This window comes from Lactuca serriola, chromosome 6, assembly GCF_051521515.1.
Source record: "Lactuca serriola cultivar US96UC23 chromosome 6, Lser_US96UC23_V15, whole genome shotgun sequence".
Taxonomy (NCBI): Eukaryota; Viridiplantae; Streptophyta; class Magnoliopsida; order Asterales; family Asteraceae; genus Lactuca; species Lactuca serriola.
The window spans coordinates 194,285,958-194,304,038 of NC_136413.1; the positions used below are offsets into that span (position 1 = coordinate 194,285,958).

Consider the following 18,081-nt stretch of genomic DNA (forward strand, 5'->3'; position numbering starts at 1 on the left):
TTCAGTTTGTTATGATATGATGTTGCTAACATGGTTATGTAGACTGTATGTGTATTGGTATTTTGAGGGAACTTACTAAGCTTTTGGGCTTACAGTTTCAGTTTATTGTTTCAGGTACTTCAGGGGATCGGGGCAAGGCAAAGGCGTGATCGTACAACTCCTCACTTTTTATGAATTTTTTTCTGGGATACTCTGATATGATACATTTTGAAAACAAGTTTGTAATTTTTAATGGATTTGAAATGTTTTAAAAGTTTAAATTGCCTTGAATTTTTATGGGTGTTACAAATAATAACATAAAAGTAGTGTCTTCACGTCCTCATTTTATTTACTGTCTTCATTTGAACCATCCCATATATATATATATATATATATATATATATATATATATATATATATATATATATATCTTCTTTGTTATTTAGTTTTTGAAAATTATTAGTCATCAAAGGATTGATTATATGGTGTTCAAGAAACTTTTATAACATCATATATATGAATTTCATGCTAAGGTGGGTTGTCTCGTGGGTGACCGAGTGTAACATCCAAATCTTTGAGGTTTGAATTTTTTATTAATTTATGAGTTTTGGAAGGCAACAACGTTAAGGAGGAACACCATGAAGTGGCATAGCCCGGTTGGATGCATATTTCATTTAGCCTCCCACGATGTGGAGACATGTTTGGGCTAAAACGTTAATTTTCGGGATTGGTGCCCTATTTAAGGGCACTAACTCTTAGGGTTGCCTCGTTTGGTAGCCTCCACCCTCTGGGATCTTATCCCATCCAAAATCTAGCCTCCATATGTTTTTTTGTGTGTGTGAAGCCAACTTTGTGAAGATTGAAAGAAAAATGTGCTCATATTGGTGTTTGTGTGCTCGGTTCCATCTTGGATCTTGTATCTTCACTTCATTTCTGATCATTTGGAGGTATAAAGTCTTCACCTTGCTCATTAAATCCTTAGACCTAATATTAGGTCACTTAATATGTTTTTGGTCCATGGTTTTGGTTAAGTGAATGGAAGGAATAAAGTTAGCAAATAGCAACCTTATGGTTCTTCCAAGTCACATAGGCATTATATCTTATGGATCTAAGAGTTGAATGTGGTTTGTGAATTTTGTATCACATTTCCATTTTTTACTTACTTTGAGTGCTAGACTTGCATTGGACATGCATAACTGAAAAACATCGACTTTTATTTTGTGTTGGACCTTAGGACGCTTTCTGGAAAGTTGGAATAGAGTGGATTAATGGATTGAGAGCTTAATCCATTAGGCTGTGAGAGCCTAATTTGCACGACGTCGCAGTTTGCTCGCCACAACTTGGGGACTAAGGTTCGCTCGATTGTTTTGTCGAGAAGCCGCCACGACGTAGCTAAGGATGGCCACAACGTGGCAACCATCTAAAGTTGGCTTTAACTTTGACCATTGACTTTTGACTTGGTTAACTTTCGGTCAATTAGCTTTTTTTTAGAAGTTGGACTAAGGGTTTATCTTGTGTGGTTTATAAGGAGGTGTATAGCACCCATTCATTAGATGTAAGGGTTGTTAGTGGTGGACAACGTCTACGGGGTGAGTCTTCTCACTATACTATGTAGGTTGCTAGATTATCACTTGTACTCTTGCTTGAAAGACTGTGGTTGGATCATGACACTTGTATGAAAGACTGTGGTTGGATCACAACACTTGTTTGTCATTGTGACTTGCATGGAAGACCATGGTTGGATCATGACAGAAAGGTTACAGTTAGGTTGTAATCTGGAAGTGATTGTAAGACTATGGTTGTATCACAACGTTCATGTATGGTTGATATACACCCCTAGGTTGGGCCCATTTATATGTATCATATGTGGTATTTTTGGGAACTCGTTTAACTTTGTGCTTACGGTTTTATGGTTTTAATAATTTAGGTACTTCTGGTTCCAATGGGCATGACCCGACGTGATTGCACTACATTCCTTAGAGTTTATTTCCGTATTATCTGTTTTGATTTACTCTGATACTTGGAATAAATTTAAACATTGGTTGGTTTTTAAACAAATGATTGTATGGTTCTTGGTCGTTTGAAAATGAAAATTTTATTAGTATTTTTGGGATGTTACACCAGGAACATCAAGGGATCAACTCCCTTAGTTAACCTTATTGGTCGCGGGGTTGGTTTTTAAATAAATATACTTCCATTTTGCTATGTTTATTTAACTTTTTATTAGAATTTATTAAATGACCAAATATTTCTCAAATTGATCAGATATGTCAATACGAAAAAAAATGTATATTTTTTTTACATAACAATTTTTTTTATTTGTTCAAAATGTTACATTCCAAACTTGTTGATTATTTTTAGAATATGAAATATCAATTAATTGAAATGACTCGAAATGATCTATAATTTTCAGTTATGATAATTCTAGGATGACCCGTTCCGAGTAATTTCTTTGTTCTTTTTTGAAATCCCGAATTTCGAGATTCAGATATGGCAAAGTTATCTATAATTTTCAATTATATGATAATTTCCCGATAACCTTAAAATTCATAACAATACTAAATTCTCTGGAAAAAATCTAAAAAATGCATCCCACACGTGTTGCTCAGAGGGGAGTCGGTGTAGTAAACCAACAATCCAAATCATTAAAATTGGACGATTCAATATTGGTGGGCGTAAAACAAACTCATAACAAGTGCAAACTTCATTCAGAGCAGCCTATAAATACGTATCGCAAGAAGATAAACATTTCATCCATACAAAATCATCCATTTTCTTGAACACAAAAGAAAAATTGTCAAACATTTTACTTGAAGCTACAAGAATGACTCTCTTTAATATTGATGTTGAAATCCAATCCACGGTTCCTGCTCCTAAGCTTTTCAAGGCTTACCATGACTTCGACAAGCTCGCACACAAGGTCGATCCTGAAACATATAAATCAGTTGAAATTATCAAAGGTGATGGAGGTCCTGGAACTGTCAGGAATATCACTTTTGGCGATGGTTAGTAAGCTTTATGCATGTAATTTCTATATATGCCCTTGTTCATTGTCATCAACAAAAGAAGTCTTTGGAGACCCAAATTCTCTCAAGAATACCCTTTTTTATTTCAGATATCTACTCTTCATGGTAGGATTAAACATATATATAAGTAAAGTTTTCTCGTTCATGATGCAGGTCTTCCATTTACGAGTGGAAAATCTAAGATTGATACTATTGACGAAGAAAACCTTAGTCTAAGCTACACGATCTTCGAAGGAGACGTTTTGACGGATGTATTAGACTCTGCCACTCATCATGTAAAGTTTATACCTTCAGCTGATGGGGGATCCACGTACAAACATACCATTGTGAATAAATGCAAAGGCGATAATAAGCTCACAGATGATCAGGTCAAGCTTACAAAAGAATCTTTTACCAAAACTTTTAAGGCGGTGGAGGCCCATATCAATGCCAATCCTAATGCTTACTGATTTATCGATCTCGAATGAAGGTGTTATGTCTTGAGGTATCGATGGAAGTGTTTTATGTTGCATGTTTTGGACTAGTTCCTTCTCTTTTGCCAAAAATAAATGGACTTTAGTCCTGTTGTGTTCTACATCTGCTGTACTGTGTTTCTGTATCATATATCATAATAAGAGAAGGCCATTAGTTATATATTTGGGTAACATATTGAATAATCTTGTACTTAGAGACGAAATCAATAATTATCGGTAACCAAAAAGTATTTTACGATGTGTGAACAACTATTTAGATTTCTTCTTTTTGTATAAAATATTTGAAGGATGTGAAAGGTTACATTGTATGAACTGATGGTTATGAAAAATTCTATATATATAAAAAAAAAAAAGAAAAAAAAAAACTTGAAAGCATAATATCTATCTTTTATCTATTTATGCTAGATATTGAAATGTTTGATAGATGCCATCATAATTCCATTTTATTTGGTATAACACCAAAAATTGTAATCTACCCAACTATGGCAATGTCGGCAAAATACAAAAAAATTCACCGGCATAATCGAGTAAACTTATGAATATATAATGTCTTTTAATAAGAAAAACAAACACCAAAAATTGTAATCTACCCAACTATGGCAATGTCGGCAAAATACAAAGAAATTCACCGGCATAATCGAGTAAACTTTTGAATATATAATGTCTTAATAAGAAAAACAATGGAAGTATGATGTTATAATTGGATAGATTTTTGAACGTACTATGTTAACAAAAAATATTAGAAGTACAATGATGTAAAAGAAAGAAATAGAAGTGAGATGTTATAATACACATATCAACGAAATTCAGTGTTGTAAAGCTCGTTGATGGTCGATTACTCGGCCGAGTACTCATTGACCCCTTATCAAGATGTACCAGGCGAGAGTAAAGAACGGAAGCGGGAAAAATTTCGGGAAAAGCAAACGATGCTTTGGTTCCTTCATTCTCATTGATAGTGATTATGATATTTCCATCTCGATTCTCATAAATTCTTACGATACTCTATCATACGTTGATACGCAACAGAGGAAAGTTGCAAAAAAGAATGATGACAACCGAATCGATTTGAATCCTTCGCAGCAGTCTAAAATATTCTTTCTCTAAGTCTACCATATTACCATCTCGATTCTCGGTGACTCCATCATTATTAGTTCATGTCTTGTGGTTCCTTACCCCTCAAACTAGTTCTTCAATCTTTGTAATTTATATTTGATGCAGTGTTGCTTCAATTTTAGTCGACTATTTCGGTCCTATTTTCTCATCGGTAAACACCAAATACAAAAAATTTATGTGTTTTAGTCTTTTACATCCACAATGTTATTGAAACAATATCTCTTGTCTGCACACTCTTTCCCTCATTGGTTTTTCAAATTGCTTCTTTGTTATATGTTCTTTTTAATTGCAATCTAATTTTAATTTGATGTATACTGATTTTTCTTGCTAATCATATTAACTGATGATGTCTAGTTAAAAAGAAATTTAATTCTTTAATGAATGGATCATCTGTGCTAATTGCTATGTTTTGAATTTATTTTGATAATATATCAACATATCTCTCTAGATTTTACTTGCGAGCTGTTGATTTCTAAGAGAAATTTGCATCAAGCGTTTTTGCTTTCTTTTTATGTTCTAACCATATAAGTTCATTTTGTTAGCTGTTTGCTGTTGTATCTTGGTTATTTAGCCTTTGGGCTAAGGGGAGTGGTAACATTTAAACATGATTTTTATAATCAAAAGAACCTTTCCAATATTCTTTTGATTATTTAGCTTTTAGGCTAAGGGGAATGGTAACATTTAAACATGATTTTTAAAATTAAAAGAACTTTTTTCAATATTATTCAAGCATAACCGATGAAACTGTCATTTATGGATATAGTGACAATACTTTTAGGGCCTAAATTTGATGAATCGCACAAGGCCCTTAAAATGCTAGGGCCGGCCCTGACGCCATTAGAGATAAAGTATAACGAAATTGATTAATAACTACAATTGGGTTGAAAATGCGATTGCCAATTAAAGAAGTCTATGTGTCCCTCCTTGTTCGGTCTTTGATGGGACTAAAAATTATAAATTTTTGTCCCACTGACACGAGTCCAATGTCCGTTGCTAACCAAGCGTGGTACAAGGTCGTTTAATGTCATATATAAGAAATGGACCCTTAATAAAGAGCTTAATCCATTAATTTTATTGACACTATGTGGTTTGATGGTCTTCTTAGTTGTTGCTCTTAGCTTTTGCAGTTTTTCATGTGCACGTGGGTCATGCGGAAGAGGAAAGTGACGCCCATCAATTATTAAGTGAACTTTGGAGAAGAATTGTAATAATGCCCAAGAAAGAGATTGATGATATAATTCGTGGGCCACCTATGGAAGTTAAACGCCAGGAAGGTATAGTGAAAATTTACGATTCCCAAGTACTTTTTTGTGCTGCAAAAGCGGGCAACACAAGGTTTATAATCAAGCTTATTCGGTCATATCCGGATCTAATATGGAAGGTAAATGACATAGCTATTAAACGCCGCCATGCAAACATCTATAATTTGCTATATGTGATTGGATCCATGAAAGATATGATAACTCCTATTAAAGAAAAAAATGGCAATAATATGTTGCATTTAGTTTTCAAAACTGCTAAGCCGAAACGACTTGAGAATGTGTCGGGAATTGCTCTACAAATGCAACGAGAGTTATTCTGGTTCAATGTGAGTCTTTCCTTTCAAGATTATGAATGGTCTTTCTTTCTTTATATGCCCGTACTATCAACTTGGATGCCAACATGTTATTATATCTAATAGCTTTGGTATTTTTTCTTTGTAACTCAACAACTTAATAAGGATAAGACTTTTAATCTTGTAAACTATATATGAGTGTTTTCATTTTGTAATTTATATAGAACGACCGAAATAGCATTTAAGGTTAGATCCTAAGGGTTCCCCTATTAAGTCATAACTTCTTATATATGTTCCTGTGTTGTTGTTCGTCTTCCGTCTTTCCAAGCGTGGTGTCATTCTCTGAATATGATTTTAAACAGCTTTTGTCGAAACAACACTTTATCGTATCTTTCATACAATTGAGATTTAAATCAGTAAACTAAGGAAAAAATATGTTTCATTCTGGAAGGGCTGTCGTATTTGAGAATTAAATCACTAAATTATGCCCAAAGAAACAATATTTGAGCGTTAATGAAAAAGGACAAGTTCGTAGAAATAGCAAGAAATATTTCTTCTTTTATCAATATATACAATGTGCTCACATTTATATATCCATAATAGGCTTAATAGCAATGCACCCATATTTATTTATTCATAATAAAGCAATATGTAACTCATAATTGCGGCATACTTTAGTTTCTTTACATTTACAATACATGTAGTTATATTTCATTACCCATAATAGAAAATAACTTATTATTTCATACAAGTACTTAGTTATTATAGGTAAGATATACATTACATATTGTTGTTATTAGTAAAGAAAAGTTAGTAAGTTAATATTATGTGTAAAAAGCAAAGTACGTTACCCATATTAAGAACAAGAGTAAAAGTACAATGTCATTCCCTATAGTTTTCCATAATAAACATGAATCATTGTCTATGTCTTGCAGGAGGTCGAGCGGATGATCCCTCCTAGTTACAGAAAATGTAAGAACAACGATGGAGAGGAACCATACGACTTATTTACAATAAACCATGAAAAACTAGTTAAAAAAGGCAAGAATTGGATGAAGAATACAGCTTCTCAATGTATGGTGGTGGCAACGCTTATTGCAACCATTGTATTGCTGCTGCTTTCACACTTCTTGGTGGGTACAACCACGACACTGGGATCCCATTTTTCCAGCCACTACTAGAAAACATGGCATTTTTCTACGGAAAATAGCTACGGAAATTTTCCGTAGCTAATTAGCTACGGAATCGCTACGGATCAGCTACAGAATGGGATGCCCTAGTTTAGTAACGAAATAGCTATGGAATAACTACGGAATAGCTACAGAATAGCTACAGATGCAAAATCCGTAGCTATTCCGTAGCTAATTAGCTACGGAATGGCTACAGAATACCTACGGATACTAATTACCTACGAATTAGCTACGGAGTATGTTTTCCGTTAGATTTCCGTAGCTAATCCGTAGCTAAGTAGCTACGGATTGGCTACGAATTTATCTTATTTTCGATTTTACGAGCACCAAACGTCGTTTTTTTCGCATCGTTATTTTCACACCTCTACTATATATAATTATATATATTTTCACCAACTTGTAGCTATTAATATCGTTCATAAGGTTGTGTACCCCTTCGGGATCAAGTACTCGTTTCACAGTTTAACATTGTACTTTTCACCAACTTGTGATGGATTATGTTTGTATATGTATATTTATACACATGAATGAGTTGTGGTATATGTGTATGTGTATATGTGTATGTATACGTGTTTGTGAGATGTATGTGAACGTATTCATAAGCATTATAGTGTTAAACCACTAAACGAGTAATGGATCTCGTATGTGCACACAATTTTATGAATGCTATTAATAGCTATAAGTTGGTGAAAAAATATAGATAATAATGTATAATAGAGGTGTGAAAAACGGAGCGAAAAAAAACGAAGTTTGATGCCCGAAAAATCAAAAATAAGAAAATTCCGTAGCTAATCCGTAGCTAATTAGCTACGGATGTTTCTTATTTTCGATTTTTTGGGCACCAAACATCGTTTTTTTCGCTTCGTTTTTTTCACACCTCTACTACACATGATTATCTATACTTTCACCTACTTGTATCTATTAATATCGTTCATAAAGTTATGTGCCCCTTCGGGATCAAGTACTCGTTTCACAGTTTAACATTGTAATGCCTATACTTTTCACCAACTTGTGATGGATTATGTTTGTATATGTATATTTATATACATGAATGAGTTGTGGCATATGTGTACATGTATACGTGTTTATGAGATGTATGTGTACGTATTCATAAGCATTATAGTGTTAAATCATTAAACGAGCAAATGGATCTCTTATGTGCACACGACTTTATAAATGATATTAATAGCTATAAATTGGTGAAAATATAGATAATCATGTATAATAGAGGTGTGAAAAAAACGGTGCGAAAAAAACGAAGTTTGGTGCCCGAAAAATCGAAAATAAGAAAAATCCGTAGCTAATCTGTAGCTATTTTGCTACAGATTAACTACGGAATTCTAACGGAAAGCATATTCCGTAGCTATTAGCTACAGAATATGCTTTCCGTTAGAATTCTGTAGCTAATCCGTAGCAAAATAGCTACGGATTAGCTACGGATTTTTCTTATTTTCAATTTTCGGGCACCAAACTTCGTTTTTTTCACACCTCTATTATACATAATTATGTATATTTTCACCAATTTATAGCTATTAATATTATTTATAAAGTCGTGTGCACATACGGGATCCATTTGCTCGTTTAATGGTTTAACATTATAGTGCTTATGAATACATACACATACATCTCATAAACACGTATACCTACATCATCATCGTCGTCATCATTATAAGCATCATGATCACCACCATCACCACCATCATCATCATCATCACCATCATCACCAACATCACCATCACCACCATCACCATCATCATCACCATCACCATCACCATCATCATCATCATCACCACTACCACCACCATCATCATCATCATCACCACAACCATCACCATCACCACCATCATCATCATCATCATCACCACCACCACCACCATCATCATCATCATCACCAACACCATCACCATTGCCATCGCCATCGCCATCACCATCACCATCACCAACATCACCATCACCATCACCATCATCATCACCACCACACCACTATCATCATCATCACCACCACCATCATCATTATCATCATCACCATCATCACCATCACCATCATCACCACCACGACCATCATCATCATCATCATCATCACCACCACCACCACCACGATCATCACCATCATAATCACCATCACCATCACCATCACTATCACCATCACCATCACCATCATCATCACCATCATCGCCATCACCACCACAATCATCACCATCATCATCACCATCGTCACCATCTGTCACAACTAGGAATTCTGATGCCTTGTAAAACCCTTAACAAAGATAACATTGTAGCTAAAACTTGAAAGCAAGTATGGTGCTTATTCAATGACAACAAATTTCCATCAAACACTTCATACAAACATCCAAATAGTCAACAAAAGGCTGGAAACTCTAAAAATCCCAGTTTATGTCCATTTTGGACTAGGATTTCCTTATTGGGCCTGATGGACCAATAAGCTTCCAATTTGACTATTTAGAGCTTAAAACTCTTAAATGGGCCCTAATTGGACCCATTTTCATGAAACTTAACATTTTGGGCCTTATAAGCCTAAAATGAACTAGGTTATCTTTAATGGGCCTTATTAGGCCATAACAAATCTAATTAGCCCTAATGGGCCATAAAACTCATCCCTTGATGTATATTGGGCCATGAATTTCTCTAAAAGGCCCAATGGGCCAAAAAACCATTAATTTGGGCTCTATATTATGGACTCTAGCACAAAAGGGCCAAGCCTTTCTTTCCCTTCTCTCTCTTGGCCCAACTACAAAAAAAGGGAAGAAGAGTTGACTTTTAATGGTGCCACCTCATAATTGTACATAGGGCATCCATGCATCCTTCTCATGTTCCCATGCATGTCAACTCATCTCACTCCCTCCTCTTGTTTCGGCCGAGACACCCACACACACACAATCACCACCACCATCATCATCATCGCCATCATCATCCTCATCATCATCATCCTCATCACCATCATCATCATCATCATCACCACCACCACCTCCACTACCACCACCATCATCATCATCACCATCATCACCATCACTATCGTCACCATCATCATCATCATCATCACCATCATCATCACCACCACCACCATCATCATCACCATTACCATCATCACCATCACCATCACCATCATCACCATCACCATCATCACCATCATCATCACCATCACCATCACTATCACCAACATCATCATCACCATCATCATCATCATCATCATCAACATCATCATCATCATCATCATCACCATCATCATCATCATCATCACCATCATCATGATCATCATCAGCAACAACATCACCATCACCATCACCATTACCAACATCATCCTCACCGTCACCATCACCATCACCATCACCATCACCATCACCATCACCATCACCATCATCATCACCACCATCACCATCACCATACACAACCATGTATTCCCTTCTACTAAGTTCAAGTTTTAAATGGAATAGGTCGTATCACAATTGTAATTCCTTTTATTCATCAAAAATATATATTATAAATACCAGATATATAACCTTAATTTTGTGTGAGTAGGCCTTGGCTACACCCCTGATGGTAGTGATGGTGGTGATAATAATAATAATAATAATAATAATAATAATAATTATGATGATGATGATGATGATGATGATGATGATGATGATGATGATGATGATGATAATAATAATAATAATAATAATAATAATAATAATAATAATAATAATAACAAAAATATTAATAATAACGGAATTGTAAGTGAACAAATATAATTGTAGACAATGATCTTCCGGATGAGGCATTCCCGGCCGTTTGGTAATGTTGTGGGTTATATCTGGAGTTGTCCCGAGTTCGAGTCCTACTGTCTCCTTTTTTTCTTTTTTTTTGGCCGACTCTTCTTTAGGGTTACGCATTTTTTTCCGCCTCCACTTATCGGCCCCTCTTTTCTCCTTTCCTTCATTTGCTTTCCCGCTTCTCAGTCGCACCTCCCACTCGTCATACGCTCTCCTTCGATCCTCTCTTCTTCATCTTCTAGCCGATGAAGCTTACTCCGCCAACCGATGAGGCTTACTCAGCCGACAAGATGAAGCTTGGACAGGGTCGATGATGAGGATAGACAAGGTCGGCAAACCCTCTCCTTCGATCCTCTCTTCTTCATCTTCTAATCGATCATTCCACATGACAGAAGTCAGACGAGATCATTCAAGGCTTCAAGGGTAATTTGATTCCTAATTTCTCTTTCTCCTAAATTTCGATTTTTGTTTCGTGTCTTCTGATCGCTCCGGTTTGTCGCTTACAGCTCTGATTTCTCTCTAATTTGGTATGTTTCGTTTAGTTTCTTACAACGCTTACATAATACATACAAAAGTAACATGTCCCTGATTGCTCATAACAGTAGTTGAGATCAAGCAAATATTCTTCATTTTCTTTCATGATTCTTAACACACGATTTCTTTAAATTTACAATCCTTGTACCTAAACAATTGAACTAGATGTATCCAATATCTGAAATAGTTAACATCACAGATTCACACAGATTCTTGTTCACACGGTAGTTGGGTTGAATCTTGTACATGGTAGGTTGTATGGGCTTTAAGGAATGTTGCAGGTGATTCCCCTAAATGTCGTGACCTTGTACTTGCACAAGGTGCTTTGATTCCTCTACTATTCCAATTAAATGAGCATGCAAAGTTATCTATCTTGAGAAACTCCACATGGAAGCTTCCAAATTTTTGTAGAGGAAAACCACAACCTTCTTTCAGTCAGGTTCGTTTCAGAAAAGACCAAACTACCCACATAGTTTTTGGGTCTATCTTTTCAACATTTGTTGTGGTACATTGATAATTCTGGATTCTGATTTTGTCTTGACTTTTCATATATAAAACCTACACTTCCAGCTTTAAAGAAACTTATTCATTCAAATGAAGAAGTTTTTACATATGCTTGTTGGGCTCTTTCATATCTTTCAGATGGCATAAATGATAAAATCCAAGTTGTGATTGAAGAAAATGTATGTCCCAGATTGTTACAAGAGATGATATGCAAACTCAGGTAGCATTTCTTTTGTAATATTTTTTAAAGAAAGTTTTTGCATTTCTTTTTAGATTATAGAAAATTGACATTATATTTGTTCCTGACTTACATTTGTGTGTTGTAGTATATAATCAATCATCAAGCATTGCCTTGTCTTCTGAAATTGACATTATATTTGTTCCTGATGCTTGTATGTGCGACAACAGAGGCGAGGCTATGATCGGAAGGAAGTATTAACAGGCTGCAAAAAACATGAATATGGAAGTAGCGATCAAAGTAATAGTAATTTGCTGTGAAAGTGTGTTGTATTGGAATTTAGAACTAAGGGCACTATTGTCCTTTTACAATGTTTTTTAATTATAATGATTTTAGATTATGAAAAACAATTATATATCAACAAAAATAATTAAAATATAGATTTGGGTATATATGATATCAACAAATGTGAATTGAATGTGGTATTTGACAAAAAAAATTGGAAATTTTTAAATTTAATTTTTTTTTATAAATAAAACGAAGTTAGCTACGGAATAGCTATGGATTTCCGTAGCTATTAAGGTCCGTAGCTATTCCGTAGCTGTTTGGATCCGTAGCTATTCCGTAGCTATTCAGGTCCGTAGCTATTTAGCCTCGTAGCGATTCCGTAAGAATTCCGTAGCTATATTATTCCGTAGTTGTTCTGTAGCTATAGTAGCTACGGAATTTTCCGTAACTATTCTGTAGCGGTTCCGTAGCTAATCCGTAGCTATAATTTAGCCACGGGCCATTATGCTACAGCCATTTTTCCGTAGCAATTCCGTAGCTATCCGCTTATAGCTACGAAATAGCTACGGATTGTGCTGTAGCTATTTATCCAGTTTTCTAGTAGTAAGCAAAAACCAACCCTTATTATCTTTGTGATCGCAGATGCATTTTCTTTAGTATTCTCTCAACCTCGGTCCTCGTATTTCTCTCTATCCTCACATCTCGTTATGCTGAACGTGATTTCTTGGAGTTGTTACCGAAAAAGCTGATGTTGGGTCTTGCGACGCTTTTCTTTCGATCGTGACCATGATGATTGCTTTTGGTGCAAGGTTTTTTTTTTTTTTTTTTTTTTTTACTTTATAAGGAGCATTTTAGATGGGTGCCAATTATTCTGGCCAATTTGGTTGCGTTACCGGTGATTCTATTTGCGATATTGCAATTTCGTCTTTTGGGGGATGTGTATCACTCGGTGTATGAATCTAGGCATCTCTTTAAGCCCAAGAAGCGCATACTTTACTATTGAAATCTTAGTAGAAGCGTCAACCAACCCTGTAAGGTTCCATGTTATACTCAAATATTGAACCCAAGAGCTCCTGTAAAAAGTTCACTACCCAACTAGTCGGTTCCCGTTATACCCTCTATTAAAGCATTGAAATGGTTAATTCCAATACATACTATAATAAGCGTTGTCATTTTAGGCATTTTTTTATTAAATATTTTTAAAGTTCCAAATTTCAAAACATACTTCTCATTTTCTGAAGAAAGTATAAAGTCAATCTTCATTCCTAAAGTGATATAAAAACTCATTTGTTATATATTCTAAAGAGATAATTTCAAAAACATAGTAATAGCATAAAATCCAAAGATATTTGTAACAAAATCAGTAACGATGCACGTGCGGTAAAGTCAAGTTGGGCCCTTAACACGATCAGTAAAAGTAGTTGTCAATCAACAACTATTAGCAGAAAGCTTGGTTATTTTGGTAAGGAAAGGTGTGGCAAGCATTGCGACCTGTTCACCATACCTTTATATTATCTAGTTGATAATGAGTATGTAACGTCCCAAAAATAAGACTCGGAAATTTTAATTTTTAAATTAATAAAACAGTAAATCATATCATTTGCATAAAACCAATTTAATCAAAGTTTTATCAATACATCATCATTATCAGAGTAAATCATAGAAAACAGAATCGAGTGGTGTGTGCTCTACAATCATCATGAGCTCTTATTTTGAAAACATAAGTACATGAAACATAAACTGAAAACCGTAAGCACAAAAGTATAGTGAGTTCCCCAAAAATACCACATACCAATAATACATAAATAAACACATAATGGGTCCCGCCTGACATCGAGCCCCACTCGTTATACAGATCTGTCACACACCGGGCGCCGCCAATATAAAACATATAACTATATAAACATACAAACACATGCGAAAATCACAAAGTTAATAGCATACTGTACAAGCAATCCGCCCCACCCATTGAGTATAACCGACCCCGCCCAAACTCGCATAACGGGCCTCACCTACATACAAATCATATACACATAACTAAATACTAGCTTGCAGAATAATCATCGGGCCCCACCCAGTAAGCATACAGGCACATACACATGCAAGAGTCACACAAACATCTAGCACCCTACATAACAAACCATGGGTCGTCATTAGTGCCTTCGACCCGCTAAATACAGTGAGGAATCTTACCTCGGACAGCTGAAACACACGGATAATTTGTCTAGTTGCAGATCCGCTAAAATCCTTGCACTATCAATCACAAAATAACATCCAATTAATAATTGGATCCTGACTGAACATCCTGAGATTTTGCAGGTATTTCCGAATCCTATAGTTTATTATTATTTTGTCATTTGTAGTCCCTGGGGGCTAAAAGAGTCGAACCATGAGAACCCTAAGGGCTAAAAGTTGCAACTTTGGGAATCAAGAGAGTATGCTAAGTGTACATAAGGTATGATGAGCGTACTAGGAACGCCCTAGTACACTGTACACATGTCAGGTGGAAACCCTAATATTTAGGGTTTGAGTGTTATATAAACAACCTTATGAGCTCATAACCCTCTCTTACCTTAGCCTCCACTGTTTAGAGCCATTTTCCCCAAACCCTAATCATTTCCTTGAGTGTATGAGCTTATAGAGTATATTTTGAGTAGTGACAGAAGAAGGTGTTGCATCAAGGAGTTAGAGAAGAAGAACAAGCTAGTAGATCTGAAGTTGCTTGTTGCCCTAGATGCTCCAGAAGGTAAAAAAAACTTTAAACTTTATGCATGTATGTTATAGATCTTGCCATTTTAGCTCTAAGGAACCATTTCATGTCCCAAGTGTCCTTGAAGATTTCCTACATAGAAAGGTCTTAATGGATGTCCTAAGTGATAAAAATGAGGTCCCAATGGGTTAAGATGTCACATGCATATAGTAGAAAGGTCTTAATGGATTAAGACCATGGATTAAGAGCTTTCTAGACGTCGAAAGTAATAAAGTTTGGGACTTTATGATTCTAAGAAACTTTTGGTTGATGGATCTGAAATATGGGCTTAAGTGCTTAATCCATTAAGCACTGAAGAGAGTTTTAGTACAGACTCGCGTACGCCCCGCGTAGGGAGCAGTACACCCCATATACCAAGTCAATGGCCTCGTTTTTCAATCTACGCGAGACAGAGTATGCCCCGCGTACCAGAGGGGTATGCCCAGCATATGATCCCCTGTTGGGCTTTTACGAGTTGGGCCACCTCTTCGACTAATTAGACTTGGGCCTTGTTGGGCTTTCTAAATAATAGTGTTTTGGGCCAGTTTTGAAAATGGATATTGGAATAAGGCCCAAATAAGGAGTTGGGCCCAATTTGGAAAATTGGGCCAATACTGGGCCTTGCATATGTAGACTCGTGGATCATGGTTTGAGATTGGGCCTTGGCCCACATTTGGGAAAGAGGCAAAATAGACTATGAATAGTTGTAGAACTCATGGTCAAGATTTATATTCCTATTTATTGACTTAATATTCATTATTGGATAGTTTGGGATTTTTTAGGAGTCAACGATTCGGGAGTTCGGTTCATCAGTTGAGATCAACATTTGCGAGATGAGTTTCCTCACTATACTCAAGGGTCTAAGGCACCAAGGCCGACCCTTTTGGATTATTATCCGGATGTGTTATATGCTTGAATGTTGTATGATCTGTTAGATCAGTATCCTGGTAAATAGGATAATATATGTTGTTATGATCCGTTAGATCAGTATCCTAGTAGATAGGACGTTATATGCAGTTATGATCGGTTAGATCGGTTTGTATGTCTATAGACTGTTAATTGGTTATCTGTTATTTGTGCACATGTTTGATTGATGGTTGAGGCTTATCTGCTTTGTGCAAAAGCCAATAGACCTGGGCATTCCAACCTAATGGTTGTGGGCCGTGAGTATTCCATCCCGAGGATGATTGGACCCATAGTATGTTGGCATTCGAACCGGATGGTTAAAGGCCTGGGGTATTCCAACCCGATGCTTGATTGGACCCATAGTATGCTATTTGTGATTATATGTGTATTATTGTATATATGGGTATTTTGGGGGAACTCACTAAGCTTTGAGCATACAGTTTTAGTTTTGTTCCAGGTACATCAGGTGATCGTGGGAAGGCAAAGGTGTAATCATACAGCTCCTCATGTTTATGACTTTGTTTTTGGGATACTATGATATTATACTATTTTGAAAACAAGTTTTGTAATGATTAATGGTTTTGAAATGTTTTTAAAAGTTTAAATTTGGCATGATTTTTATGGGTGTTATAAGTTGGTATCAGGGACTTGGTTTGAGTGAATTAGAGGAACACTCATGTGAATCCAACCTCAAATCAAGGAAAGATTTTTAAAATGATTTTTAAATGTTTTTCAAAATAAGTAAAGGAGGATGTAGAGTGTACGATCAGTCGGAGCCAGTAAGTAGACCCCAAAATACCATGCAGTTATTTGATTATATGATATGTTAGAACAACATGCTAGTATTAGGCTAGGGATCCTTAGGAATTGCATGATAGAATTGCCTGATTGTATGACACCTGGTAGCCGAAGGTTTTCCTTAAATGAGATTGACATCATTACTATAGTTGCTTAATGTATGCATCACGGTTGTACATAATTAAGATCTCATAGCCTAAGAATGTTTGGTTCAACTTTATTTCCTGTTCCTTGTTTGGTTCAGTCGAATCGTCAGTACACCTCATTCATGAAGCCATACTCTAAAATGGGGGGGGGGGGGGGGGTATAAGAAAGCAGCCTATAAAATGACCGTTAACTGGATATCCTCTCTCACCCACCGCTCCCTTGTTTGTTGGAGGGTCATTGGTCGAACAAATTATGACGCTATTAAAGTACTAGAACCTTTATTGAATAAATCCCAACTCTGGTTACTTTAGGACAAAATGTGAAGTTTCTGTTAATCCATGAAAACACACATCACTCTTTACATGCCGTTAGTTGAGCGTGTGTGGTTAATAGTTCCACTAATTTGGGAGTATAAAGTTGAGTGATGAACAAATCAAAAATTATCATTGTTAATGGAGCGTGTGTGGTTTACCGGCACATTAATTTGAGATGATAAATGAAATCAAGGTTTTTAAGAGAGTTTGCATGATTATTCACATCTTATTTGTGATCTTAAACATCCTAGTCACAAATTTGAAGAGCATAATATGAATTAAACATATCATTGATCAGATTCAATAAATCTCAAATGATCTACAAGTTTCATACTAGATTTAAATTGGTAATTTTGTATTACCTACCATATTAAATTTGCTATTAGATTACAACATCACTCTTCTTTATTATGAATTCTATTTTTGGATCCTAGCCTTGAATATTTATATTTGGTGAAGTATTAAGAATTTACATCAGTAACTAAAAACTATGTTTCTTTATATAGATGTTTGGAAATGGTGATCTCGCTACTACTCAATCCGGCCCCTCCAAC

General features: G+C 35.6%; 2 protein-coding genes and 1 long non-coding RNA gene across 4 annotated transcripts; all 3 read left to right on the plus strand.

Moving 5' to 3' along the window:
- Positions 1-2,721: 2,721 nt before the first annotated feature.
- On the plus strand, positions 2,722-3,716 carry LOC145059347 (root allergen protein-like). The gene is made up of 2 exons (XM_079007202.1): positions 2,722-2,984; positions 3,159-3,716. Exons 1-2 carry the CDS (start codon positions 2,804-2,806, stop codon positions 3,452-3,454), a joined length of 477 nt encoding a protein of 158 aa, XP_078863328.1. The 5' UTR covers positions 2,722-2,803; the 3' UTR covers positions 3,455-3,716.
- A 2,085-nt stretch (positions 3,717-5,801) lies between these two features.
- Positions 5,802-7,356, plus strand: LOC145060527 (uncharacterized). The gene is made up of 2 exons (XM_079008177.1): positions 5,802-6,208; positions 7,188-7,356. Exons 1-2 carry the CDS (start codon positions 5,802-5,804, stop codon positions 7,354-7,356), a joined length of 576 nt encoding a protein of 191 aa, XP_078864303.1.
- A 3,840-nt stretch (positions 7,357-11,196) lies between these two features.
- LOC145057700 (uncharacterized) lies at positions 11,197-12,775 on the plus strand. 2 transcript variants are annotated; one of them, XR_013686160.1, is made up of 3 exons: positions 11,197-12,082; positions 12,286-12,367; positions 12,474-12,775. It is a non-coding gene; the product is annotated as an uncharacterized LOC145057700 (long non-coding RNA). The 2 variants fall into 2 exon arrangements; XR_013686161.1 differs by having other exon boundaries at positions 11,198-12,082; positions 12,556-12,775.
- Positions 12,776-18,081: the final 5,306 nt, after the last annotated feature.

Bases quoted from the DNA above. Each gene is read 5' to 3' on its own strand.
- LOC145060527 (XM_079008177.1), top strand. From the start codon at position 5,802: ATGCCCAAGAAAGAGATTGATGATATAATTCGTGGGCCACCTATGGAA. The intron at 6,209-7,187 runs GTCTTTCTTTCT...TAGTTAAAAAAG, and splicing joins TCCTTTCAAGATTATGAATG to GCAAGAATTGGATGAAGAAT.
- LOC145059347 (XM_079007202.1), top strand. From the start codon at position 2,804: ATGACTCTCTTTAATATTGATGTTGAAATCCAATCCACGGTTCCTGCT. The intron at 2,985-3,158 runs GTTAGTAAGCTT...TTCATGATGCAG, and splicing joins GAATATCACTTTTGGCGATG to GTCTTCCATTTACGAGTGGA.